Source organism: Dipodomys merriami, unplaced genomic scaffold (assembly GCF_024711535.1).
Source record: "Dipodomys merriami isolate MVZ:Mamm:240054 unplaced genomic scaffold, mDipMer1.0.p SCAF_446, whole genome shotgun sequence".
In the NCBI taxonomy this organism is placed as follows: Eukaryota; Metazoa; Chordata; class Mammalia; order Rodentia; family Heteromyidae; genus Dipodomys; species Dipodomys merriami.
In genome coordinates, this window is record NW_027206009.1 from 213,614 (window position 1) to 240,794 (window position 27,181).

Here is a 27,181-nt window from a genome sequence, read left to right on the forward strand (position 1 = left end):
CCAACTTACTACAGACACCTCATTCCTTTGGAGCCCTAAGATTGAGTATGACTGACTCCATATGAGTGAGTCAATATGAGACGGAAAAAGCCTCATGCAAAGGGATTTGGAAAGATAAGAGGCAATCCCGCCACCTCCACCAACCCCAAAAGGACCCCAGAGTGCCTGCCCCGCATCGGAGCCTACCCTCTGCTTCTCGAGGGGCTGCCTGGGAGCCCTCCAGCCAGCAGTTGAGAGCTCAGTCTCAGGACACGGTCCAGCAGCAACCTCCAGAATGGAGGTCGGGAGCTCGGCTTCTGCAGGGCCTTTGCAGGCTCTGAGGGCTCCATGACTCTTGGGCAGGGGGCGGTCACAAGGACCCCAGAACCATGCCTATCACACAGCAGGAATATTTGGGTAGAGCCGCCCAGCTGTCATCTGAGTCCCTCTTACTGTCCCCCCCATGTCTGAGCACCTTACAGGCCCTTCATCTCTGGCTGGATTCAGCTGTCTTGTGGTTTCGTGTTCACAAGGTACGTAACATTTAAACAGCACCAGCGGAGCAGTGCTGTGTCACCTGCTGCCAGCCTCTCCTGAGGCTGCCACCCTCAATCCTAGTCACAGATAAGCAAACTAAGGCTGTAAAGCTAGCAGGGAGGAAGGCAAGCTGAGATTCAAACCCAGATCTGTCTGAGATCAAAAGGAAAACCCATTTATCAAGCCACATGTTGAGGCCCCTCCAGGGCTGATGAGGAGGGACAAAAATCTCTCCATGTGGGGCGGGGGAGGCTCAGGAAGAGAAAGTCTTTCCTCCCTGAGAGTAGCTGGGAGCAACTTTGAGACTAGGGGACTCCGAAGCATGGCTTGGTCTGAGGCCTAAGGAAGTGAATGGCCTGTGTAGGGAAAGACATCAGAAGTCAGTCTCTGTAAGGAAGTCTGGGAAGCAGGCTGCCCAGCAGAGGCAACCACTGCTTAAAGCTAGGGCCAGACCTCCAGGTAGCTTTGTAGTCTTCTCTTCTGCAATGATTCCTGAAAAACCAAAAACCAAATGTTTGCAGCTGGGTTAGAACACAGAAGGAAGAGCGTAAAAGCACCCAGGAGGTACCCTGGGTGCTCACCTTACAGAGCGCTAGACCTGGACACAGTGAAAGCAGAATACCCCAGCTGGGGACCGGTGGCTCGCGCCTATAACCCTAGCTCTACTCAGGAGGCTGAGATTTGAGGATCAAGGTTCAAAGCTAACCTAGGTAGGGAGATCCATGAGACTCTTAACCATCAGAAAACCAAAAGTGGGGCTATAGCTCTAAGTGGTAGAGCACTAGCCTTGAGCAAGAGCTCCAGGCCTTGAGATCAAGCCACATGACCAACGATAACAAAAAAGCCAGAAGTGGAGTTGTGGCTCAAGTGGTAGAACACCAGCCTTGAGCAAAAAAACCAAGGGACAGGACCTGGAAGGAAGGAATACACAGCTCCCATAGGCAGGGAGCAAATGGGAAGAGGGAGTAATGCAGAACCAAGACACCATAACCAGGATGTGGCACCTTCTCGGCACACAGGCTGTTATACCACCTTCTAAAGGCAGCATCTGACAGCAACATCCACAGCACTCTAAGTAAAGCACCTCCTGTCCTTCCTTCCTGTGGCTCAGGCCATGATGCCAGCCCCATGTCAGCCCCCAGAGCTCTGCCTCAAGTGCTCTCAGTGCCGGTCCTGCACCCACAGCTGCTTCCCACTCTCAGCAGAGCAGGCTCTCCATGGGGGCTATGCTGACTGACCTGAGCCCTCTCTGCTCATTCTTCGCAGGGAATTCCCTGACCACTGTGGTCCCATGCTCCTGACCTGTTCTGCTTCTCCCTGCATGTTTTGCATTCCCTGTTAGACCACAGTAAACCTAGCCCAAGCACCTCCCAGTGGAGGACGGTGCTTCCCTGGCGCTGTCAACAACCAGATCCCTGCAAAACATGTCTAGACTTGGGTCAGACCTGTGTGTTCATTCAGCAATCACTGAATCTACTAGCCCTCTTTAGTCCATCTCTTAGCAGTAAGCTGTGGGGTAGCAGGGCACACTAGTCAGACTGGACATTCCAAGACTGCTCTAGGGAAAGGAAGTGAGTGGAGGCAGGCAGGAGGCAGGAGGCAGGAGAAAGGAGGAAGGCTGCTATAGTACCCCACAATGACAAGATTCTCATGTGAGAGAAGGTAGAGAGCGCATAGAAGGGACAGAGTAGAGGCTCTGGAACACAGCTAGCAATACACTAGTTCTGATTGCAGAGGGATCAAGGCAGACTCTTGGTGGATGACCACTGGCTCAAACTGAAGGTCTGCTCTGCTAGGACTCTAAAACCTCCTGCTGGCAGCCTGGGCTGTGCTCAGTGGCCCACAGGGAGCCTCCTCTTGTTCCCAATGCCATCCAAAGAGATGTCATCTCCGCCCTGAGGCCTATAGCTGGCTTCTACCCCAATGGCGTCCATGCTCTAGACCAGCAGCTTAGAAACCACTCCCCATGGAGTATGAGGCTGTAAGACCTCCTTTCCCCTGGTTTGCTGCCCTGGCCCCTGTGAGACCACATCTGATGGCTTTGCTGAGCACACGGACCCTTCTGCACCACAGCACAGGACAGAATCAGCCATTCAAGCAGAGGTACTGCCACCACACCACTTGCAAAGGACCCCGTTACACTGACTTCACGTCCAAAAGAACAGCAGTACTATCCACCCTACTCTCCCCAAACTACCCTGCAAACCTGATTACAAATCCATGCAGCTCCACTGAAGAACTGTAGACAAATACACTTGCAACATACCACTACCACTTACTTGCTGGAAGATGCAGAGATTAGGGAATGTTCTAGAAATGTCCAGTTTAATAAGCTCCAGACTGGCCTCTCTGTCTGCTGCAGAAAACCCGGCATCTGTGAGAAGATGGAGAGTAGCGACACTGCTTGGAGCACACATGGGACTAGGCCTATCGCGGTCCAAAAGTTTTGCTTCGGTTAGGAGGAACAGTACAAGAGCACTACTGTGCAACACGATGGTTAATTATGCATATTGTATTCCCCAAAATGCTAGGCAAATGGACGCACTCAACATAAAATTGTAACCATGCAAGGTAATATATATGTTAATTAGCTAGATTTCCTCATCCCACATGTACATATGCTTCCAAACATGATGAATGCAAGAGACACTTATATTGTCACCAACAAATAAAACGGAATAAAAATGAAAGCAGAGAGCTGAGTGCTGTCATCCTAACTACTTAGGAGGCTGAAGATCTGAGGATTGTGGTTTGAAGCCAGCCTGGACAGGAAAGTCCATGAGACTCTTATCTCCAATTAACCACCAGAAAACAGAAGTGGAACTGTGGCTCAAAGTGGCAAAGTGTTAGCCTGGTGTAGCATTTCTAACATGCATGACTAGCCCATTGTTTTACATTTCTTTGACTTCCAACAGCACATAGGGCAGTATTTTAAAAACCCTCAGAAAGCCGATTTCTTGACCAGCAGACATGGTCATTCTTGTGCCTGGTGTCGGGGCCTCCCTGCCTCTCAGGAGCAGGCTCAATGATCCAGGCACCAGGCTACCCTATTGAGAATGGCCTTCCCAGAAATGGTAGTGGCTATGAGCTGACCTCCTGTGTGTTAGAGCACAAACCTCGGACAGGGGGTGGGTTCTGTTGTTCAATTCCCTTTCAAAACAAACCTTCCCATGAGGCACCATAGGAGTCCACCCTACAGTTATGCAAGTTTTGCTTGGGGGGGGGCTAACTGCGAGGGGTTAACTGCCCATGTCTGCAGCACCGAGTCTCCCTGTGGTCTGTACCTTCACTCTCCACTTCTGAACCTCCTGTGCTGAGGGACCGCCACCGCTCCTTGGCCCGGGCCAGACAGATGTCAAAGAGTTCTGGAAGAAAAACCAGAGAGTGAGTCTCCTATTAGCATCTGTCCCCAGAACCCCAAAGAATACATAACTATTTCCTTCAAACATAGGAGACTTGAACAACTCCTCCTGACTCAGCCTGCAAGTCCTTTTTATTACTGAGAGACACAGGCACACACAGAGAAAGAATACACATGCAGCCGGGCATGGTCTTCTTGACATAGCCCATCCACAGTACGGTGCTCTGATTCACTGGGCTGGGTAATGCCTCTCCCAGGATACGAGGGCTCTTTCTCACCTGTGTCTACAGCCAATAGCCCCAGACGGAGTCAGAGCAAATGAGGTGTATCTGGCTGACAGAGGTGGGGCAGGCAGAGGAGGCAGCAGCAGCAGTGTCTGGTTTCCAAGTCCTAATTCTAATTCAATCCTGAATGCTGTAATCCCCAAAGACAACAGCCTCTAAAATCCTAAACCATGTAATTCTCTAAGAAAAAGATTTAAAAACTTCTTTGAAGACATGTATATTTTTAAGAGAATTTAGTTTAGAAATGCATAAAAACAACAAAATACTTTAAGGCCACTATATAATGAAGTAGGCAGAAATGTTTTTGTAAGCATACTCAGGAGTCCTAAGGGCAGCCACGTGAGTATGACACATAGAAGCAGATGAACAATGTTCATACAGAAATCCACTGAGAAGTGAAATGCATAACACACTGAGCTCTGTAATTCAAACACGGAGGCAGACTGCCTGAGCCTTTTGACAAAGATTAAAAATCAAGGTGGGCCCAGAGCTGGTGGGACATGTCTACAATCCTAGCTTCTCAGGAGGGTGAGATCTGAGGATGCAGCTTCAAAGCCAGCCTAAACAGGAATATCCATGAGACATTCAGCTCCAATTTACCACCAAAAAGCCAAAAGTGGAGCTGTGGCTCTAGTAGCCACTAGACTGCTAGCCGTAAGCAAAAAAGCTAAAGAACAGCACCTAGGCCCTGAGTTCAAGCCCCAGTACTGGCACTAAAAGGACATGCCATGCTACCTTCTTGGCAGACTTCCTACTCTTGCTACTGAAGTGAGGCAGGGGTAAGGAATGCCCAAGACATAGAGCTGGCAGAGAGAAGCATCAGTCAGTCTGGGAATCTCTGCCATCTGTAGAATCCACTTTCCAGCTACTCTTCTAAACAGTGGCTTGCGAACAGTTCAGTGACCCATGCTTACAAGCCACGTCCTGTGCTGCTTTTTTTTTTTTTGGTCAGTCATGGGGCTTGAACTCTGGGCCTGCTCAAGACGAGCACTCTATCACTTGAGCCATAGTGCAACTTCCAGTTTTCTGAGTGGTTTATTAGAGATAAGAGTCTCACAGACTTTCTTACCCCAGCTGGCTTTGAACCATGATTCTCAGATCGCAGTCTCCTGAGTATGTAGGTTTACAGGCGTGAGCCACCAGCACGGGCTCCTGTGCTGCTTTTTACTAGACCCATCTCCCAGGCCACAGGGGCTTCCAGTGCCCCTGATCTTGATGCTGCCCAGCTCCCAGATGTCCTGGCCACTAGAGACCACGAGCTAATCACTGAGATATGAAGTGAAGCTACCCAAAAATGTTCACTTTATTTTTTTCCTTTAACTTTTGAAAAATGAAGTAGAGTACATCTGCCTTCAGGGCCAACCCCGCTATTTTATTACAGTGTAATGCAAATTCCAGTACACTATTAAAAGCCACTAGGTAAAAATCTTGATGAATGGCCCCATCTACCTTGCAAAATCTGAGCCAGCCTGCGGTGGCAGGAGGGCACGGTTACGGAATGTAACTTCCTGTCATCATAACACAAAAGCCAAGGGTTCATGGAACAATTGTGGCATCCTGAGCTGGTGGGGGCAGCAGGGAGGACCTCCGTGTGCCCCAGCTTCCAGGAGGTAACCTGTGCTGCTATTTGGTAGGTGGATATAAAGGGCTGTGTGGCCTGTGACCACCAGGGATCTTTGTTCCAAGTGAAGAACTTGACCCTGGGAGGCACAGAGGCTGGTGGTCTCAGGGCAAAGCTAGCCAAAGTGTCAGGGCTAACGCCTCACATAGGAGGTGCCTGCCTCACTGGCAAGGCCACTGGCATGTACCACGCCAAGGGTTATTATACCTTCTTCCCACACCCCTAACTCCAATTCAAAGCACCAGCCTGACTTGCACAGAATTTTTTGTTGCTGTTGTTGTTTTGTGGATTATGGGGCTTGAACTCTGGGCCTGGGCGCTGTCCCTCAGCTGAAGGCTAGCGCTCCACCACTTGAGCCACAGTGCCACTTCCAGTTTTCTGGTGGCTTATTGGAGTTTCACAGCTTTTCCTGCCTGTGCTGGCTTTGAACCGTGATCCTCAGATCTCAGCCTCCTGAGTAGCTAGGATTACAGGCGTGAGCCACTGGCGCCCAGATAGGAGTAACGTTTTAAAAGTCCTACTAGTTTCAGTTTCACTAAGTTTCCAATGACACAACCACAAACAGGGCAAACTGCGGTGCTCTCAAATCAGAATTCATACTTCAGAATCCTCCAGGTCTGGAATGGGAACCCGGGTTCCTCCCATACTGGGATAAAGTACCTAACTCTTCCAGGATGGTAAAGTGTCTCCAGAGGAAAACTAGGTCATCAAGACCTGCCCAGAAGGGTCACACTCAGTGCCACGTAAGAGATAAAAGGAAGGAATGGGAGATGAGCCGCGGCACTCAGCAATCAGACCCCCAGATCACTGTCGGAAGCTAGTGCAGAGAGGCGGTGAGGCTGGGGTCAGGGAGGCCCCACAAGGTGCCCAGTGCCTGCCATGTGCAGGGAACTGGGGTGGGCACTGGTGTCAGAGCCAATCGTCAGACAGTGGAGACGGCTAATCACTCAGACATAGCTTAGAGGAAGGTTCAGACAAATCAGCTGCCCAGCCAGACCCACTAGATAACAGTGCAGCAAAGGCTTTCATTTAAATAAAATCAACCCAGACATCAGTGAGAACCAAAAATTAAGCACAGATGCAGCAGTTCTGCACCTAACAGCCAATTTGCACAGGCAGGGTTGTTGATCAGAGCCTAGAAATTCTTTAAGAACACAGACCAAAATGAGTACTTTAGCCACTTCTGCAGTAGTCACCTGAGGGTGATTTTTAAATCATACTTTCACACCATCCGTGTCATACTTTGTCGTGTGTAAAAGCCCTAAAGATAAGTTCTGGCAGGTACGGATTTGGCCAGAAAAGGTGCTTTGAGGCTGCAGACTGCCCAGACCTCCCTTCTCAGATGGCCAATCACCACCCACCCCTCAGCTATGCTACTCAACAAGTCAGGGATAATCAAACCATTGGGATGCAAACAGCAACCTGACTAAAGCCAGAAGGTACAAGCTATTCTGCCCCAGACTGGAAGGCTTTCACTGGCACAGGAGGGAGAGCAAGAAGGTGGGCCAGCCGGCCCTCAGCTCAGCTTCAGCAGGAAGGAACAGGAGAAAGCAGCTGCTCCCATGCCTGAGCTCCAAGCTCAGTCTGTGAGCTCCCGTGGCCTTGGGACACCCAGATCCCTGCCCAGCACTTGGGCCCACCTGAGATTCACACGTCTGAGCTTCAGAAGTGAATCGGGGCATGCACACTGGGCACAGAGCACACAGTGACTGACAGCATGAGAACCCCAAGCGTGACACTCCAGCCCAGTACCACAAGGACATCAGCCCTAGAGTGATATGCCGTCCACCCCGTCCCAGGCTCATGCCCACATGCCCCGCCAAGTCCTCATCAGGACTCTGATGAGGGTTCACGTTGGAGCCCCCAGCCCCCCCATCCTGCTTTGTTCAGGACATCTGCCCTGGCCTCTCAGCCAAGTGAGACATCACAGTGCACCCACCTCCCAACTGCCCTTCTTAAAGATGCAGCTTCCTGGCAATGCTGTCTCTAAGGGACCAACAAGGACACAGAGGTTTCCCCTGGGCCTCAAACCTCGCAGGCCACTCACCGTGGGTGATGTTCAACTCATTGCCAATGGCCAAGCTCCAGACTTTGCCTCTCACACTTGGTGGGATTCCCTGCCACCACAGATCTCGAACTTTCCTAGAGCACCACCTGGAGAGAATAGGAACATGGTTTCTGAGTTTGTTCTCTGTGATGAAAGGCTTGTCATGCCTCATGCCATTAGGGCTGAAAACACAGCAGCCTGGCCCTCAGGGAGCTCGCCATCTGGGTTGTCCCGCAAACCAGCAGGCTCGCCACCTCACAGAACCAAGTGCAGAGTGATGACTAGCAGAGCTCACACACATGAAGGACAGGGTCACACCTGAACCCTAGGGATCTGAGGATCGTGATTAGAAGCTAGCCCAAGCAGGAAAGTTCATGAGACCCTCCAATTAACCACCAAAAATTCAGAAGTAGAGCTATGGCTCAAGTGGTAGAACACTAGCTTTGAGCAAAGAAGTTCAGGGATAGCACCCAGGTCCTTAGTTCAAGTCCCAGGACCAGTGAGCATGCGCACGTGTATGTATGCGCACACACGCGCATAAACCTGTAGGACTGCAAACAGCTGGATGTGGGCAAGGAGGGTCAGATGGCTCTGCTGAAGAGCTAGAAGTGGAAGGGAGGCCCCCAGGGGTTTTTCAGGGCAGCCCTCAGGGACAGGAAGGGACAGCCACACACTATATAGTTCATCTCACCCTGAAGGTAGGGCACACTTACTAACTGGGTACATTCTAATGGCGCCATCGTCCCTCACACTGATCACAATGAACACACCCTGCCAAAAGACTGGCTGAGGGCACAGGCGCCAGCCCCACATGTCCTCCTGAGCCCAGCTCGGCTGTGAGAGGCAGCCCGGAAGCTGTCAGAGTGCATCCTGACTCCACCAGACCTGTGGATGTGCAGCAGCTTGCTTCTCCTCTCCCTCTGAACTCCAGAAGCTAAGCCGGCCCCTCCCTCAAGGCTGCAACACGTAGTACATGGGTAGAGCACAAAGCACCCTGCATTGTGCCCGGCACTGGATGGCAGCTATTGCATGTGCCTCCAGACCTCACCCTCCTGGGCAGGGTAGGAAAGAAGGGGCCACACACATCCTGCAAGGCCTGAGAACCTCTGCTTTGACTACATGGCCTTGTTTCAGAAAAAGCATTCAAGGTTTGCTGGCAGTATCCAGCCTCTGAGGGACACTATCGAGAAAAGCAAGTGTGTTTCCCCAGCAGAGACCTCAATAGGGCTGTCTGGTCCCTTTGTGACACCCCGTGATTGTAAGGAATCCCAAGCACTGTGCCAAGAGGGACAAGAGTGAGGGACCCCTGCTCCCCATGGCCTCTCCATGGACCTGGCACTGCTACCTCCACACTGGCCTCTCCATGCTGACCAACAGGAGGAAAATGTAAGGTCCAGCTGGCCCTCAGAAGTGAGGATGCCACAGCGGCAGCAGACCCCACCGTGTGTGCCCCGCACTGACCGGGGGGCCACATCAAAGACAGCCCAGAGTCCACCCTCAGAGAGAAGCAGTGGAGCACACAGCCTCCACACCCCAGGGTGGTCTTCCACAGCTTAGACCAGGGCGGGGACAGGAAAGTCCTTCCTGGGGAGACTGAGCCCTCCAGAACAAAGAGGAGTCGGCAGGGTGAAGTGGTCCAGGACCAGATCAATTGTAGGCACAGGAAACAGTGCAATCAATGGAGTAGAAAAGGAAGGAGGCGGGACTGTCATCTCACTAAGCTAAGCTAGAGTTTTTATACGGAGAACCACACCAAGCCACTGAAATGGGAAGTAGGGGGTACGCAGGTGTGGGTTACAAAGTCAGTACAGGCTACTGAGCAGATGAATGGAAGGAGCCGTCACAGCAGCAGGCACCGTGTGGCTGGGCCAAAGCAACTGAGGCCAGTGGCCCACAGCTCAGCAGCGCTGCGCAGCTGCAGCTTACATGGTGTCCCAGTTGGGCAGGATCTCATTATTCCACGTAAGCACAGCGTTCCCGATGCTCTCTTCCACTCGGCATCGTTCCTCCAGCTGCTTTTTCCTCCGCTGGGCTTCTTTAAGTTCTAGAAACCACAGCAAAAAAAAAAAAAAAAAAAAAGAGAAAACATCCATTAACCAGTACCCACCACATTCAAGCCAAAAGATTTCTCTCAAGGGCTGGGACGGTGGCTCAGTGGTAGAGCGCTTGCCTTGCATGCCTGAGGCCCTGGGTTCGATTCCTCAGCACCACAATTGCAAAAAGAAAAAAGCCGGAAGTGGTGCTATGGCTCAAGTGGTAGAGCGCTGGCCTTGAGCTGAAGAACTGAGGGACAGCGCCCAGGCCCAGAGTTCAGGCCCCATGACTGGACCCCCCCCCCCACACACACACACACAAAATTTCTCTCAAAAGAGTCAAGCTGCAAACACCAGGAAACCATGTAGAAGCAAAGCAAATGTTAGCTCCCAAGCTCACTGCACAGCCATGGAAATACCTTCTTTATTCACTTATTTACTTAGTTTGAGACAGGGTCTCACTGTACAGTCCAGGGCTCACGCTGGAGCTCTGTAGCCTCAGGCTCCTGAGAGCTGGCCTGATAGGCATGCACCACCACACCCAGTCCCTCAGGGATTTTAGAATACTAGCTCCATCCATCTGTTAGTGTTTTAATTATATAGTTTATTTTGATTTCATTTTTTGAGTGCTGACTCTGGGACTTGAACTAAGGATCTGGGCATGGTTCCTGAACTTTTGTGCTCAAAGCTAATGCTCTACCACTTGAGCCATAGCTCTACTTCTGGCTTTTTGGTAATTAACTGGAAACGAAGAGTTCATGGACTTTCCTTCTGGACTGGCTTTGAACCACGATCCTCCTCAGATCTTAGTTTCCTGAACAGTTAAGATTACAGCCATAAGCCACCAGTACCCACCTAGTGTTTTAATCATAACATAGGCACAGAGAAGTATATAAATACTAACATGATCCAATTTACACAAAATAGTGAAGCCCATGAAGCTGTCCCAACCTAAGCAAGGCACGTCTCCAGAAACCCTTCTAGAGGTGTCATCTGGCTCTACTCTTCCCAAGGTGACCTCTAGGCTAAGCTCATTCCTAACAGCTCCTAATGGCTTGCGCATCTCTCCTATATAGCAGGAGTACTCAATTTACACACACTAGAGCAAACGCTGCATTCCACATCCCAATTCAACCAACTGCACATGGGAAATATGGGGTGGCGGGGTGGGGGGCGGGGGGTGGGGGGAGACACAGACACACATCACATTTTCTTTTTCTTTTTTTCGGGTCCGGTCATGGGGCCTGAACTCTGGGCCTGGGCGCTGTCCCTCAGCTCTTCAGCTCAAGCCTAGCGCTCTACCACTTGAGCCACAGTGCCACTTCTTGCTTTTTTCTTTTTGCAAATGTAGTGCTGAGAAATCAAACCCAGGGCCTCAGGCATTCAAGGCAAGCGCTCTACCACTGAGCCACCTTCCCAGCCCACACATCACATTTTCTTGTCATTAGTTCCTAAATAATACACAGAACAACCACACCAAGCCCTGAGGAGAGGCATTCGGTGATCAGAGACAACTCCAAGTCCATGGAGGACGTGTGGCTCTGACACAAATGTATCTTACACAGGAGACTTGGGCACCAGAGTCCAGGACCCACAGGGGCAATGAATTTTAGCCCATAGACACAAGAGGGACAACTGTATTTCTCTTGTTGTCTTTTTGGTGGTGGTCCTAAGGCTGGAACTCAGGGCCTCATTTTCTCGCTTGGCTTTTTTGGTCAAGGGGGACAGTCTACCACTTGAGCCACAGCTGCACTTCTAGCTTTTTGCTAGTTAACTGGAGATGTGTCTCATAGACTTTCCTGTTCAGGCTGGCTTTGAACCATGATTCTCTGATCTCAGCCTCTTGAGTGGCTAAGATTAGATATGAACCACCAATGTCCTGCTACATTTTCTTTTTGAGGCAAAATATACACTACATAGAATTAAACTACTTCAGCTAGGCAGTTCATTAAGCACAGTAACATTGCCAAGCCACCATCACTACCATCCAGCTCCAGAACCTTCTCATCTGCCACATAATTGAACCTTGCCCCTCCCCCAGTGCCTGGCAACTCATGATCTATTTAAAAAAAAATCTCTGTGAATGTGACAGCTCCAGGGGCTCATTATCAGTCGGATAAGACAGTATTTGTCCTTTTTTTTGGGGGGGGGTCCGGTCATGGGGCCTGAACTCTGGGCCTGGATGCTGTCCCTCAGCTCTTCAGCTCAAGGCTAGTGCTCTAACACTTGAGCCACAGCGCCACTTCCGGCTTTTTTCTTTTTGCTTATGTGGTGCTGAGGAATCGAACCCAGGGCCTCAAGCATGCAAGGCAAGCGCTCTACCACTGAGCCAACTTCCCAGCCCCAGTATTTGTCCTTTTATAACTGGCTTATTTCACTTATGATGATCTCCTCAAAGGCTCACTCCTGGGTAAGTAGTAGGTGTCAAATTTCTTTCCTTAACCTATTACATTTTAAGTGTCTATAGAGGTTTTTAGGTATTATGAGGGCCGAATTCTTTCCTTATAGAGCCCCTATTCTTGTGTGAGCTTTTAGTGTTTCTACCTTGCTACCAGACACAGGTAGGAGAACATTCTTTTTTTTTTTTTTTGAATGGGAAAACCATACATTTTAAAGCATTAAACCAAACACTGGGCAAAGTCGAAGCTCTGTAGCTCCAAAAGCAAAAGACAACAGCTCAAGGCAGAGAGGGATGCCTACAGTACCTCGTTTTTTGGCCTGCACCACCATTTCTTCATACTGTTGCCTGTGCTTCTGCGCTTCTTCAGCTGGTTTTGCCGGGAGATTGCTTAACAGGAAAGAAAGGGTTTTCCACATTAGAAATATATAGATATAGATACAGATATAGACATAGATATATACATATATATATATATATATAAAAGAGCCTGAGAAAAAAATATCTGAAGCATTATTTATAAAAGAGTGCAAAAGCTAAAGATCACAACCTCAAATTATTTTTTAAATATACAGTTCTTTTATAAACTGAGAAGTACCATTTTACAAAAGAAAAATGCTCACTATAAGAACAACTAAATTAACAGGCACTGGTGGCTCATGTCCATAATACCAGTTATTCAAGAGGCTGAGATACGAGACTCACAGTCCGAAGCCAATGTGGGCATGAAAGTCTATGAGACTCCTAATTCCACTAAACTACCCAAAATGCCAGAAGTTGAGCTCTGGCTCAAGTGGTAGAGCACTAGCCTTGAGGGAAAAAAAAAAGCTCTAGGACAGAGTACAGGCCTTGAGGTCAAGCCTCAGGATTAGCACACAAAATACATACATACATACAACTAAACTATAAAGATTAAGAAAAAATAACAAAGCCAGTACCCGTGGCTCACACCTGTAATCCTAGCTACTCAGGAGGCTGAGATTTGAGGATCATGGTTCAAAGCCAGCCTGGGCAAGAAAGTCTGTGAGACTCTTTTTTTTTTTTGTCGGTTGTGGGGCTTGAACTCTGGGCCTGGGCGCTGTCCCTCAGCTCTTCAGCTCAAGGCGAGCGCTCTACCACTTGAGCTACAGCGCCACTTCCGGTTTTCTGGTGGTTTATTGGAGACAGGAGTCTCATGGTCTTTCCTGCCTGGGCTGGCTTTGAACCACGATCCTCAGATCTCAGCCTCCTGAGTAGCTAGGATGACAGGCGTGAGCCACCAGCGCCCGGCTCTGTGAGACTCTTATCTCCAATAAACCATTCAGAAAACCAGAAGTGGCATTGTGGCTCAAGTGCCCAGGCCCAGAGTTCAGGCCCCACGACTGACAAAAAAAAACAAACAAATAAAAAACAATTACCTATAATATAATAAGCAATTATTTGGTATTTCTCACTCTATTGTCTTAAAAAAAATTTTGTGTCTGAACCTCAGAGCATGACTAGGCTCTCTGGTTGGGCTCAGCTTTGGTTTGGAGTTGGGTTTCTTTGTTTTGGTCCTAGTACAGTTTGAACCCAGAGCCCAGAGCTTGCTCAGTAGGTACCTTATCACCGGAGCCACAACCAGAGCTGTATTAATCTGGCCAGTTGTTTTGTTTTTGTCGGTCGTGGGGTCTAACCTCTGGGCCTGGGCACTGTCCCTCAGCTCTTCAGCTCAAGGCAAGCACTCTACCACTAGAACCACAGCACTACTTCCAGCTTTTTCAGTTTATGTGGTGCTGAGGAATGGAACCCAGGACCTTATGCATGCGAGGCAAGCACTCTACCACTGAGCCACCTTCTCAGCCCCTCTGGCTAGTTTTTTTTTAAAGACTGAGCTTAAAGCTGGGTGCGAACGGTTCAGGCCTGTTATCCTAGCTACTTAGGAGGCTCAGATCTGAGGATGACGGTTCAATGCAAGCCTGGGCAGGAAAAGTCCAAGAGACTCTTATCTCCAATTAATCCACAGAAAACCAAGAGTGAAGCTGTGGTTCAAAGTGGTAGAGTGCTAGCCTTGAGTAAAAGACCTCAGGGACAGTGCCCAGGCCATGAATCCAGGCCCCACAACCAACAAAAAATAAAAATAAAAATAAATACATACATGAGTTTAGCTCTGTAGTTCATTTGCTTTACTATTTATATACATCGTTTTAATCATTCTGGGCATCCCATTAATAGCTACAAAAGGCACACCCCCTCTTAAGTGGCTGTGGACTTTAGGGAAGGGCAGTGGTGCCTGGCCTGCATCTGCCCACATCCACATACCACAGCCAGGACCCACGTTCCCTGGGAGACTATGAGCCCTGGTGCCTGAGAAGCAGGCCCGCCACCAGCACCGAAAGGAGGCGCCAGCCAGCCGCATCCCACACTGATGGCCCTGTTTCCATGACACGGTACCATCCTGACTTTCAGTCCTCTGCGCCAGGATCTCCCCACATCCACTTCCATGACCCAAGAACTAACAGTAGGAGACACACTTACTCTTTAGACTTCACCTGTTTTAAATGTTAGAGGTGGACAGGGGCCTTAGAGATTAACTAGCTTGATGTTTTTCCAGCCTTCTTGCTCTCTCCTTCTTGATCAAAGAACCTCCTATTCCAACACAATGTTCTAAGGAAACTGAGTAAATAGAAAGAGATTGTCTATGACCTGGTGAAGTGGAGCAAATGATGTCCATATCACACAGTGGACACATGGGTCCACAGGGCCCAGCCTGTAATTAGCCACAGCCTGCTCACTGTGACCCCAAGAACCCCACAGGCCAGTGCAGGAAGTGCCCTTCGATACCAAGGCATTCCCAAAACACCTCTTCAAGCTGGGTGCCTGTAATCTCGGGAGGCTGGGGTCTGAGGATCACAGTTCAAAGCCAGCCAGGGCAGGAAAAGTCCATAAGATTCTTATTTCCACAAAAAAAACTGGAAGTAGCGCTGTGACTCAAGTGTTAAGAGTGCTTGCCTTGAGCTGAAGAGCTGAGGGGCAACACCCAGGCCGAGTTCAAGCCCCACGACCAACCAAAAAAAAAACCCCACTTCTTCAGCATCTGCTGCCCAGGGACTCCAGAGATCACAACCAGTCTCACATGTATAGTAGCTACTTAAGTATTTCTAAATGACAAACAAAAAGAGAAACTTCCTGAGTGGAAATGCCTGGAAAAACTTGAGTGCTGGGGGCAGTTATGCCAATGGGCCACATGATCTCATTAGAGAAGACATACTGATGTGGGCAGTGGCGGCGGGGGGAGGGGGAGGGCAGGGGGACAGTAATATGGCCACTCTCCTTCCCTCTCTGGACCCCGCTCTTCTCCAGTGAAAAGGACTGGCGAGTTGCCTTGTCTCCTGAGGCAGATGGCACACAGATTTCCAGAGACTCACGCAGGTCTGTCCTCGAGGATGAGTGCGGTGGTGGAAAGCGGCTCAAAGTCCAAGTTCTTCCTCACATTTTGCTTTGGGGAGGGTGGCCTGATTGGGCTTCCAGCCTTGTCTTCATGTTCCTAGGACAAAGAAACCACCGTGACTCTGGGCCCAGCCAGTTCTTTTTTACATGAGGTTCTTCCAAAAGCAAGAATGATGCTTTGTAAGTTAACTCTGAGGATAACGCACTGGAAATCTTTCCTGCTAGTCAGAGGGAGAAACTGCTGCCCACAGGGGCCTAACGGCTCTCGGTGGGACCCAGGACTTTCCCCTCTGAGTCTTACATGTTCCCAAGTTGGGGAAGCTACAAGGTCTCTCCATCACACAGCCCTGTACAAGGACCCACCAACTCTGATGCGGGATCTCAAGGCCTCTGTGTGAGAGGTGCTGCTTTCTGTCTTCAGGACACTAACTTTTTAGTGATGGTTATAAAGGCCACCGGGACTCCCTCACTCCAAATCACCATCAACTGCTGCTTATCAATGTGTCAGTTTCTGAGTACAGTGCATCTTGATCAACGCCACCACTTCCATCCTTCTCCCCCATCCCTCCCAACCCCAGCCACTCAGGCTACCTGATTCAATTTCACATATGTACTTTGAAAGTATTCCCATATTCACCCACACTTCCTCTCTCCATTCACCTGCTCTCCTCTTCTTTTCTCCCCCGGCCCCCCAACTCATGATGTAGTTTCCTGGCATTCATTCTGTTAAACTATTAGTTGTTTGAAGGAGTTACAGCACCACAATCTTGCCCTGTATGTACTGTAGTTTTAAGGTGTTTATGTATATGCATATAGCCCTGTATATGTTTTCATGTGTATATGAGCTCTACTTGCCACTGTGTAAATCATTTTGCCATGCTCTGGAAATCTAAAGGCCTCCATTCCTACTGAGTCACTAATTTGATCCGTGGACTACAACCACCAAAGCTTAGTCACATCTGGTGACCCACATTCCAAACACCCAGACAGAAGGGTGAAGGTGTGTGTGCCCGTGCTTACACACCCTTTGCTCCCTGAAATATCAAACACCATGTGTGCTTGCGCACAAGGCTCTCAGAACCACCCCTTCAAGGGAACATAATCTAGTTGGGAAAATAGGGCAAACAAACTCGGAGTAAACCCTAGCTCTCAACTCCCCTCCAGGAGACAGCAGAAATGATTGTCAAGCAGAAATTATTGTGAGCTGGATTTTGTTGACATTTGTTGTCATGAGTGATGCTCCTGGTAAAATTATTTCACAAGTAATTTTTCTCTCAGCTAGACGGGCCTACTGAAGCTTCTAAAAAGTAGAAAGGAAAAAAAAAATAGATTTCCTCTAAACACCAAGGCTGTGAGAAGCAAGTGGGTGGGACAGTTTCTGTTTACCTGGATGCACAAGGCTAGAGGTCACACCCTAGACTCCCGGTTTACAGTGCTTCCTCGGAGGTACTGAAATCACCCCCCCTTACCTGAGACATGGAGAATATGCATTAGCTCATGGACCCAAACGTCTGAGAGGATCTACCTTGTGCCAGCCACAAGTACCCAAAAGTCAAAATTTTCAACATTACGGGAAAACTATCAAATATGTGTGAGGAGAAAGAGTCAGACAAGGCCTGAGACAAATATCTCATTAAGTGCTATTTATCTGATGAGCCTGGCCTACTGAATGGTGTGCCAAGGCCAAAGACCTTGTGTTAAAAGTCAGACGTCCTAGTATTTGGAAGATTTTCCCTTTGCTTCTACTCCATGCGGGCCTGGCCTTTCTCCCAGACCTGCATAAGACAGAAGAAGACAATTGGTGCCAAACACTAATCATGGAGCACTGCAAAGTCTGCAAGCAGCAGATAAGAAAGGTAGGGACAAAGGAAGTGGGTGCCTTGACCACGGCCAGAACACCACACCTCAACCGTCAGGGCTTCTTGTTCATCATCAGCAATGGCAAGGCCTCACACACAGCACTGGGGAGAATCTGAGGGACCGGACAGCACCACCCCACCACCCAGAATGGATTACGTAGATCCAGAGAGGTCAGTGACTCACTCTGCAGGTGGGCAGAGAAGCTGGGTCAGATGCCAATCACTGGGTTCTCTGGCCACATGCCACCAACATGGACAGGAAATAATCTCATCATGCACAGCTTCAGGAAAGCTTTCAACCCTGAATGAAGCTTGTAATGCTGAGGTAAGTACACCGAGTATGTGGGGGCCAAATAGCGTGTTTGGCTCACAGTGACTCAGGATTACAAGGCCAGAGAGGCGCGGCTGGTCCCAACCTGAAGTCCCAGGTGGCATTTCAAATCCCAGATGGTGTTCCCAAATACAAATGGGATGCCTTTGAGAACAGTCACAGTCCTGGCCCAAACCTACTTCTCCTCCCATGGCCTTCTAGGTTTCCAGTCAGCTCATTGTCCAACCAGACACACCAAATCTAGGCTCAAGAAAAGGAAGTTGCGGCTGGGAAGGTGGCTCAGTGGTAGAGCGCTTGCCTTGCATGCATGAGGCCCTGGGTTCGATTCCTCAGCACCACATAAGCAAAAAGAAAAAAGCCGGAAGTGGTGCTGTAGCTCAAGTGGTAGAGCGCTAGCCTTGAGCTGAAGAGCTAAGGGACAGCGCCCAGGACCAGAGTTCAGGCCCCAGGACCAGACCCCCCCCAAAAAAAGAAAAGGAAGTTGCTCTAAGGGTCCTGGGAAGATAAATGCCCTAGGGAAGCAGCACTCACCTGTGAACTTTCAGCATAGGTGCTGCACATGACACAGCAGAGTGCTAAGGCTTTGGGAGCCCTGGCTTTCAGCTTCAGCAAGCCATGCCTCCACCTTCTTGCTATAACTGGCAGTGACTGTGACTACCACAGCGGTGGCTGACTAGAAACACACACACTAGACAGCTGGATACCTCCTGAAGACCTCAGCCCTCTCTGGAAACCAGGGGAGAATCGGTGGATTCTCCATCTCAGTGTAGCTTCCTCTGCATCCAGTCAGGTCAAGGGGCATGACCTGAGTAACACTGCTCTTCACTGCTAGACTAACTGCAGCCCACAGGCCCATCAGTAACATAAATCAACCAGTCCACCCTGGGCACCCTTACAGAGGAGATTTCAGGATTCTTCAGAGTCCTGGTGTGACTGAGCTTCATGGACATGAAAGGACTTCTACAAATGAGCTAATAAGTGGAGTGCACACTGCAGAAGCCATATGTTTCAGGTGTGTACCAGGCAAGATCTGCACACTAACCTCAATTGCTGAGCTTTGTAACCTTCTCAAACTGTCTAACTTAGATTCAGAAGTAGCGTGAATTGATGGCACCACTGCTAATGCAAGACCACACCTGGCTAATGCAGCAGCGATGGAGAAGTTATGGTGTGTGGTGAATGAGCAGGTTCCGGGGAAGAGCAGCAGGAAGCAAGGTACTTGAGCAGGGCCTCAGCTCCAGACCGGGGCCATAAGCAAAGCAGATGCGGCAGGAGGAAGAGGAAGGGGACCATGCAGAAAGGAGGAAGCTCATATGTGAATAAGCCACATGAGGCCAAGCTCTTTTGTGAAACCCTTAGTCCCCAGCCTCGTAGAGCATCCAGGAAAGACACGAGAAATGAAGGAAGGACAAACAACAGGCAGTAGGAGACTGCAGGGGACCAGGGAAGCATCCCAGAAAGGTTTCCATCTGAGCAAAGAAGCTATAGGTGGGAGTCTGGATACAAGCCTCTGACCGCACGGGCGGTGGCCTGGGGGTGGGCGGAGGTAAGAGGGAGACCTAGGCTCCCCCTAGGGAGCTCGCCTGTGGATGAGCAAGGAGGGCGCTGAGCCAGTTCTCCTACACAGGATGGTCTCAGCCAGCTGTGGGGACAGCAGCTGGGACAGCCCCGGGAGAGAGACACAGCCAGGCTAGATGCAGGGAAACTATGACCTTGGATTAAAATATGTCAGAAAAGACCAAAAATAAAAAAATACAGGGACTTGACTCAATAGACACTTGTGTTAAGGGGGGAAAACTGGTTTCTTAAACTAGGAAAGAAAACCTTCTAGACAGAAAGACAAGAGAAATTACCAGTACCACTCAGAACTGGAGTGTTACACACAGTCAAACACACAGGTGACCTGGCAGGCGGAGCCTGTCTGGGACAGGCAGCCGTCCCCTGTAGTACCCCGGAGTGTGAGACGAACTGTCGGTGGTCAGCCCCAGGACCCAGGTGGCCTGCAGGGGAGCGGAGCGTGCAGGAAGAACCACCCCTCCCAGCCTGCCTCCCTGACCTGTTGAAGGTGAGGATTAGAGGAGAAGGCCTGTGGCCCCAGCAGGTACCCTGGATTGACAATGGCAGAAACGTGGTTGCCTGATTTTCACAATATTTGAGACACGGGTGCGGGCATAGCATAGTTGGCTTCACACACAGCCCTTTGTGACAGGCAAGCGTCTGGGAGCTGTTCTGTCATTCGGGCGCCTGGCCTGGCCTCTGCGCTCGCAGCCCGCTCCTGGGCGCGCTGCCCTCCGCCGGGGGCCTCTACCTAAGCCCCCAGCGCTCTGGGAAGGGGCTCTCCCAGGCACCCGCAGGGTCCCGCACCCTCGGGAGAGCTCAAAGGTCAAATCGCTACAGAGCCCGGAACGCACGAGCGGGTGAACGGCGCTGAATGCGCTGGGTCTCGGCAGCCGGCGGGCTGCGGTCTCCGGGGCGCAGCCGCAGCGCTGCCTCCGGCCGGGGCCCCGGCCCCCCGCACAAGGGGCCGGGAGCCGGGCACCGCGGGTCCATGGACCGAGGGCCGTGGACCGGGCGGTGGACCGGGGGGCCGGGGACGGGGAGGCCGGGGACCGGGGGACCGGGGGGCCGGGGACCAGGAGGCCGGGGACCGGGGACCGAGGACCGGGGGGCCGGGGACCGGGGGGACCGTGGACCGGGGGGCCGGGGACCGGGGGGACCGTGGACCGGGGGGCCGGGGACCGGGAGGCCGGGGACCGGGGACGGTGGACCGGGGACCGAGGACCGGGAGGCCGGGGACCGGGGGGACCGTGGACTGGGAGGCCCGGGGCCCGGGGGGCCGGGGACCGGGAGGCCGGGGACCGTGGGGCCGGGAACCGGGGACGGTGGACCGGGGACCGAGGACCGGGAGGCCGGGGACCGGGGGGACCGTGGACTGGGAGGTCGGGGACCGGGGGGACCGTGGACCGGGAGGCCGGGGACCGGGGGGACAATGGACCGTGGACCGGGAGGCCGGGGACCGAGGGGACCGTGGACCGGGAGGCCGGGGACCGGGGGGCCGTGGCGCCGGGGGCAGAAAGGACGAAGGATGTGCCCGCTGAGCACCGACCCTGGAGGAAAACCCCGCGGGCGGCAGGCGCCGGGCCGGGCCGGCCGGGACGTGCGCACACCTGCGCCCCGCGCGCGCGGGGCCGCGGAGCCCGGGCCCGGCCCGGGACCCCGACCCGGGGACTCACCATGAACGCCGGGCCTCAGAGGCGCGCGGCCGGCGGCTCCATGCCCAGCAGCGGAGGCCGGGCTCCCTCCGGCCTCGGACCGAGGACGCCGTCGCACCCGAGCTCGCACTCGCGGGCGGGGCGGCAGGCCGCTCAATCGCCGCCGACGCGCCGATCCGCCCTTGCGGTAGCTCGGCGCTCCGGGCCTCACGGCGGCCTGGAGGCGGGACCTCAAGGGGGCGGGGCCCTGTGACACGCAGCCCCGCCCACAGTCCCTAGGCCCCGCCTCCAGCCCCGCCCCTCGCAGGCCCGGCTCTGGGAGCCCGGCCCTCCCCACCACTCGGCCGCCCAGAGGGGCGGCGGCCACCCGGCTCCGCCCCCCAGGCCCCAGCCGGATTGTCAAGGTTAGCTTAAATCCGCTTCAAGACGCCAGCCCGGGTCCCTTGTGGGCAGCAGGCGGGACGAGCATCCCTTCCACGGTACGGTTAGCTTGGGACCACGTGGGGACGTGGGGACACACACACGCGCACACGCACACGCACATGCCCCGCACAGAGCTCACTGCAGTGCTTGCCTAGGGCTGACTGGGAAGGGCCGGAACAAACGTGGGGTGGGGATGCTCTCTTGAGATGCATTTATCACAACAGGCTACAAAACATACTTGCATTTCTTTGGTCTTTTCGAAAGTGTGTAGAAGGGCCAAAATTCTCTCCGGGGTGCCCAGCGTGAACCCATGTGGCACCAAGTTGCGCCAGGCTCTCTGTCCTCTGGGCCTCAACCGAGCTGGATTTCCAGCTACCAAATCCACCACGGAAGTTCCCTCACTCCATCAGAAGATAAAAATCAAGGACAACGACGGATGACTGTGCAGCTGTGAACGCAAAATGCTGTGGCCATTTGGGGGATGTGTGCCAGTTTCTGCCTGGCTGCTAAGAGCTACCCAGGAGAACCGTTTCCACAAAAAGACTTGCAGGCAAAACCCAAACCCTAAAAACAACGTAAAATGTCCACAACTGAGGACTGTATAAACCGCATTACAACAGCAAAGGGAAGAAACACAATGATACCTCTGCTACACAGGGCGAACGTCAAGAACACTACAGTAAGTGCACCAAGGACAGTCACAGGGCCCCATCTATGAAATTTCTTCCAATGGTCAATTTTCAGCTTGATGACCCAGTGCTCATACCTGTAAGCCTACCTACTCAGGCTTGAGGTCTGAGGATCACAGTTTGAAGCCAGCCCTGGTAGGAAAGTCTATGAGACGCTTATCTCCAGTTAACCACCACAAAAAGCCAGAAGTGGAGCTGTGGCTCAAATGGTAGAGCACTAGCCTTAAGCAAAAAAAAAATCTCAAGGACACCATCCAGATCCTGAGTTCAAGCTTACAGCCAATACCAAAAAAAAAAAAAAAAAAAAAAAAAAAAGGTACATCTCCAGATGCCTGCAAACAGGCATGAAGTCTATGATAGAAGTTTGGGGTAGCTGGGCACCGGCGGCTCACACCTGTCATCCTAGCTACTCAGGAGGCTGAGATCTGAGGATCGAAGTTCAAAGCCAGCCTGGGCAGGAAACTCCGTGAAACTCTTATCTCCAATAAACCACTAGAAAAAAACCAGAAGTGGTGCTGTGGCTCAAGCAGTAGAGCACTAGCTTTGAGCTGAAGAGCTGAGGGACAATGCCCAAGCCCAAAGTTCAAGCCCCACGACCAAAAAACGAAAGTACTGATTGTAATGTGAACACCCGTATACATATATTAAGAACCAATGAGTAGGTTTTACGGTATCTTAATTAGAATTCAATAGACATCTTTAAAAAGCAATAGGATTAAACCAGAAATTGAGCCTGGCCAGCAGGAATAAGGAAGGTCTTGTTAGAAAAAGTATCTAGGGCTGTGTAGCTCGGTGACAAGAATGCTTGCCTATGGGCTGGGAAGTTGGCTCAGCGGTAGAGCACTTGCCTTGCATGCATGAGGCCCTGGGTTCAATTCCTCAGCACCACATAAGCAAAAAGAAAAAAGCCGGAAGTGGCGCTGTGGCTCAAGCGCTAACCCTGAGCTAAAGAGCTGAGGGACAGTGCCCAGGCCCAGAGTTCAGGCCCCCGACTGGACCCCCCCCAAAAAAAAGAATGCTTGCCTAGCATGCATGAGGCCCTGGGTTCAATCCCCAATACCATCACCACCACCATCACCAAAAAATAATCATGCATTAATACACCTGAGGAAAGGAACATGACTAGGTAGCAATGCTAGTTTGTACTTTACGCTGAAGAGCTGTTCTGAGGCATTCGATGTACAGTGCACCTTCCAAATGGCTGGTGCTTTAGCAACGGACAAGTGCAATGAGAACGGTGACATGTCACCACTGTCCACCCAAGGGGTGCTAATCCATGTGTGTATTCAATCCATTGTCCTTTGAGCTCTTGCCAGGGCTTGGAAGCAATGTCAGGAGGCTGAGTGGCAGTTTTCAGTTTTCACCTCCACTGCATCCTTACAAACACTCCTGCCTTCCTCTCAGCCACAGCCAGGCCCTGAGCCTCTCTCCCAGCACTAGACCCCAGGTTCCTGGCTGCACTCACTGCGGTCGCTGACTATAAAACCTCAGAGTGGGCTGAAGGCCTGGTGAGGCACAGCGGGGGAGGTGCTCAAGCACCCGTGGAATCAGCGTGGAATCAGCGTGTCGTATGAATCTGTTCTGCCTGCCTGTCTTCTGCCTGCCTGCCTTCTACCCAGCAAGCCATCAGAGTGCTCGGCCTGAGGAACCAAGAGGAAGATAATCCCTGCCCTGAATCACTCACAGAGCAGCAAAGAGACCGTGTTGCTGCTGTCTGGAGGCTCGGTGGCTTACAGGGACAGGGAGGTTAGGGAGGGGGGCCCAGTGGGCACCTGGCTAGCCTGGAAGGTGAATGATGCCTTTCTGGAAATAAAGCCCAGCCTTCAGAGACAGGAGCACATCGCATCATCTGGATCCATTATCAGGATCCCCATCCCAACACCTAGTGCTCCATGCGTTCCAAGTTATCCAATGTGAGCCAGCATAAGGAGTTCACAGATTCACTACAGTTAAACATAGGAGAGATGAGCCTTCACTATGTGATAAATAGCAGTAAGCCATGTTTCCCAAGACATATATATGCCTCTTCCGCCTCCTCTGGCAGGCTGTACCCTGCAGCTGCTACTTGAACAACAGTTGCTAACTTGTATTTTAGAATTGAGCACTGGTTACAAAATCTTAACTACACATTACACCATGTGATGACAGGTTGGTTTTTCCTAATTTTGAAACATAAAGAAGTCATCAAAAGAGATTCCCTCCTCCTTGGACTGCACATCTATCTTACTCCACAAAAGAATTTTCACCAAGCACTGTGGCTCATGCTTGGAATCCTAGCTACTCAGGAGGCTGAGAACTGAGGGTGCGGTTTAAAGCCAGCCTTGGTGGGAAATCCTTGTCTGCCCCATTACCTGGTACACTTTCTCTTTCTCCACTAAGCACCATGTCAGCTGTAGCTGCTCTCTATCTATACCTGTTCTCTGCCAGGTGGAGAACGTCCTCTTTTTTTTTTTTTACTTTGCTGAGTTAAAAAAAAAAAAAAAGAAATAAACACTGAATTTTACCATCTGCATTTTCTGCTTCAACTGACAGATGTGCTACTCTTTAGATCAGTAATGACTTTCAAATGGGGAGCTGGCCTTGCTTTCCCAGGACACACAGCATTGAGCCCATGTATTGCTTTTGTTCTTTTTCTTTTCTTTCCTTTTTTTTTGGTCATGGGGTTTGAACTCAGGATCTGGGTATGTCCCTGAGCTCTTTCGCTCAAGGCTAGCGCTCTACCACTTTGAGCCACAGCACCACTTCCAGTTTTCTGGTGGTTTATTGGAGATAAGTTGGTTAATTGGGATAGGCTGGCTTTGAACCATGATCTTCAGATCTCAGCCTCCTGAGTAGCTAGGGACTACAGGCCACTGGCACCCAGCTGCTTTTGTTCTTTTTAAACAAAATCTTGGATCCCATCTACTATGTTGAGGCTGTGAATAAGTGTCTTCACATTTGTCTTTCTGGTACTGAGTTTGTCTTCCTTTGCCGACAGGGTAACACTGGCCTCATAAAATGAGTCATGAAGTATTCTCTCCTCTTCTAAACTCCTCTTCAGAATTTATCAGTAAAAGCAGGTAGGGCTGGACACACACACACACACACACACACACACACACACACACACACACACACACACACACACACACACACACACACACACACACACACACACACACACACACACACACACACACACACACACACACACACACACACACACACACACACACACACACACACACACACACACACAAAATGTGAGAGAGAATGTGTGCATGCATGTGTGCCTGTCCTGAGTACTGTCCCTTAGCTTTTTCTGCTCAGGCTGGTGCTGCTCTACCACGTGAGCCACAGCTTCACTTTTGGTTTTTTAGTGGTTAACTGGGGATAAGAGTCTCAGACTTGGGGCTGGGAAGGTGGCTCAGTGGTAGAGCGCTTGCCTTGCATGCCTGAGGCCCTGGGTTCAATTCCTCAGTACCACATAAGCAGAAAAAAAAAAGCCGGAAGTGGCGCTGTGGCTCAAGTGGTAGAGCGCTAGCCTTGAGCTGAAGAGCTGAGGGACAGTGCCCAGGCCCAGAGTTCAGGCCCCACAACCGGACACCCCCCACCCACCCCCGCCAAAAAAAAAAAAAAAAAGAGTCTCAGACTTCCCTGTCCTGGATGGCTCTGAACTGCGATCCTAAGATCCCAGACTCCTGAATAACTAGGATTCTAGGCAGGAGCCACCAGCGCTCAGCTTATCATTTCCTTTTTTTTAATAACTACAGGATGACTCAAGTTATCTTATACCTTTTTGATGACTTCTGGGATTTCTAATTTTCAAAGAAATGGACAACCTCATCTAAGTTATCTACGTACACAGTTATGCAGAATATAGTATTGTCCTTGTACTTTTTATTTCTTTCTACTTACTATTTTAATCCTTTTGCTTCACTTTACTTTGTCAATTTAGCTACAGTTTGATGAGGATACACAACTTTTAAAGAATCAGCTTTTGGTTCTACCATCATTTTTGGTTCAAATTTGGTTCAAATTTAATTCTATTCTTATGTTCATCATTTGTTTCCTTTTGCTTGCTCCATTTATAGTTCCTTAATACTTACTTAACTGATGTGGGATCATTCTCTTTTCCTTCTTTCCTTCTTTCCTTCCTTCCTTCCTTCCTACCTTCCTTCTTTCCTTCCTTCTTGCCTGCCTGCCTGCCTGCCTTTCTTCTTTCTTTCTTTCCAGTACTGAAGCTTGAATAAAGGACTCAGCACTCTTGCTCTGCTTTTCTGCTCACTCTACACTTAAGTTATACCTCTGCTTCCAGCTTTTTGCTAGTTAATTGGATATAAGAGTCTTTTGGTTTGTCTGCTGGGATTGGTTTTAAAGATCAAGCCTCAAATCTTAGCCTCCTAAGTAGTTAGGATTATAGGCAATAACCATCAGTGCCTGTTTTTTCTTTCTAATAGGAGAATTTAAATACTATGGATTTGCCTTCCAAACACTGCACCCTACACATTTTGATAAGTTGCCTTTTTGTTCATGTCAAAATATTTTTAATTTTCCTTGTGACTTCCTTATTGACCTATAATAATTTAGAAGAGGGCTGGGAAGGTGGCTCAGTGGTAGAGTGCTTGCCTTGCATGCATGAGGCCCTGGGTTCAATTCCTCAGCACCATATAAGCAGAGTAAAAAAAAAAAGCCGGCAGTGGCACTGTGGTACTCAAGTGGTAGAGCACTAGCCTTGAGCTGAAGAGCTGTAGGACAGTGCCCAGGCCCAGAGTTCAGGCCCCATGACCGGACCCCCCCCAAAAAAATAATAATTTAGAAGATTGTTATGTGTTCATTTTCCACAATTCTTGAGCGATTTCTAATATCTTTCTGTCATTGCTTTCTAGTCTAATTCCTGTTTCTGTTCTAAGCCTGGATAGGGTCTGTGCTGGAGGTGAATGGCTCTGTAGTGGCCAGGAAGACATGGTTGGTGGACAGTGGCACTCAGCTCTCCCATGTCCTGGCTGATCCTGTCCAG

General features: G+C 50.6%; 1 protein-coding gene across 5 annotated transcripts in view; it reads right to left on the reverse strand.

The window, feature by feature from the left end:
• LOC138808181 (TBC1 domain family member 14) overlaps nt 1-27,181 on the reverse strand; it is an 87,336-nt gene that overhangs the window by 13,245 nt on the left and 46,910 nt on the right. For 3 of the 5 annotated variants that reach the window (XM_069994120.1, XM_069994118.1, XM_069994121.1), the window contains 6 exons: nt 15,647-15,765; nt 12,568-12,650; nt 9,756-9,873; nt 7,830-7,936; nt 3,801-3,881; nt 2,796-2,890 (listed from right to left, as the gene is read on the reverse strand). In XM_069994120.1, the coding sequence (XP_069850221.1) occupies nt 2,796-2,890; nt 3,801-3,881; nt 7,830-7,936; nt 9,756-9,873; nt 12,568-12,650; nt 15,647-15,765 (603 nt within the window). Of the gene's footprint in view, nt 1-2,795; nt 2,891-3,800; nt 3,882-7,829; nt 7,937-9,755; nt 9,874-12,567; nt 12,651-15,646; nt 15,766-19,914; nt 19,935-21,091; nt 21,197-27,181 lie in introns of those variants that run through there. The other 2 variants (XM_069994122.1, XM_069994123.1) reach the window with 2 other exon arrangements.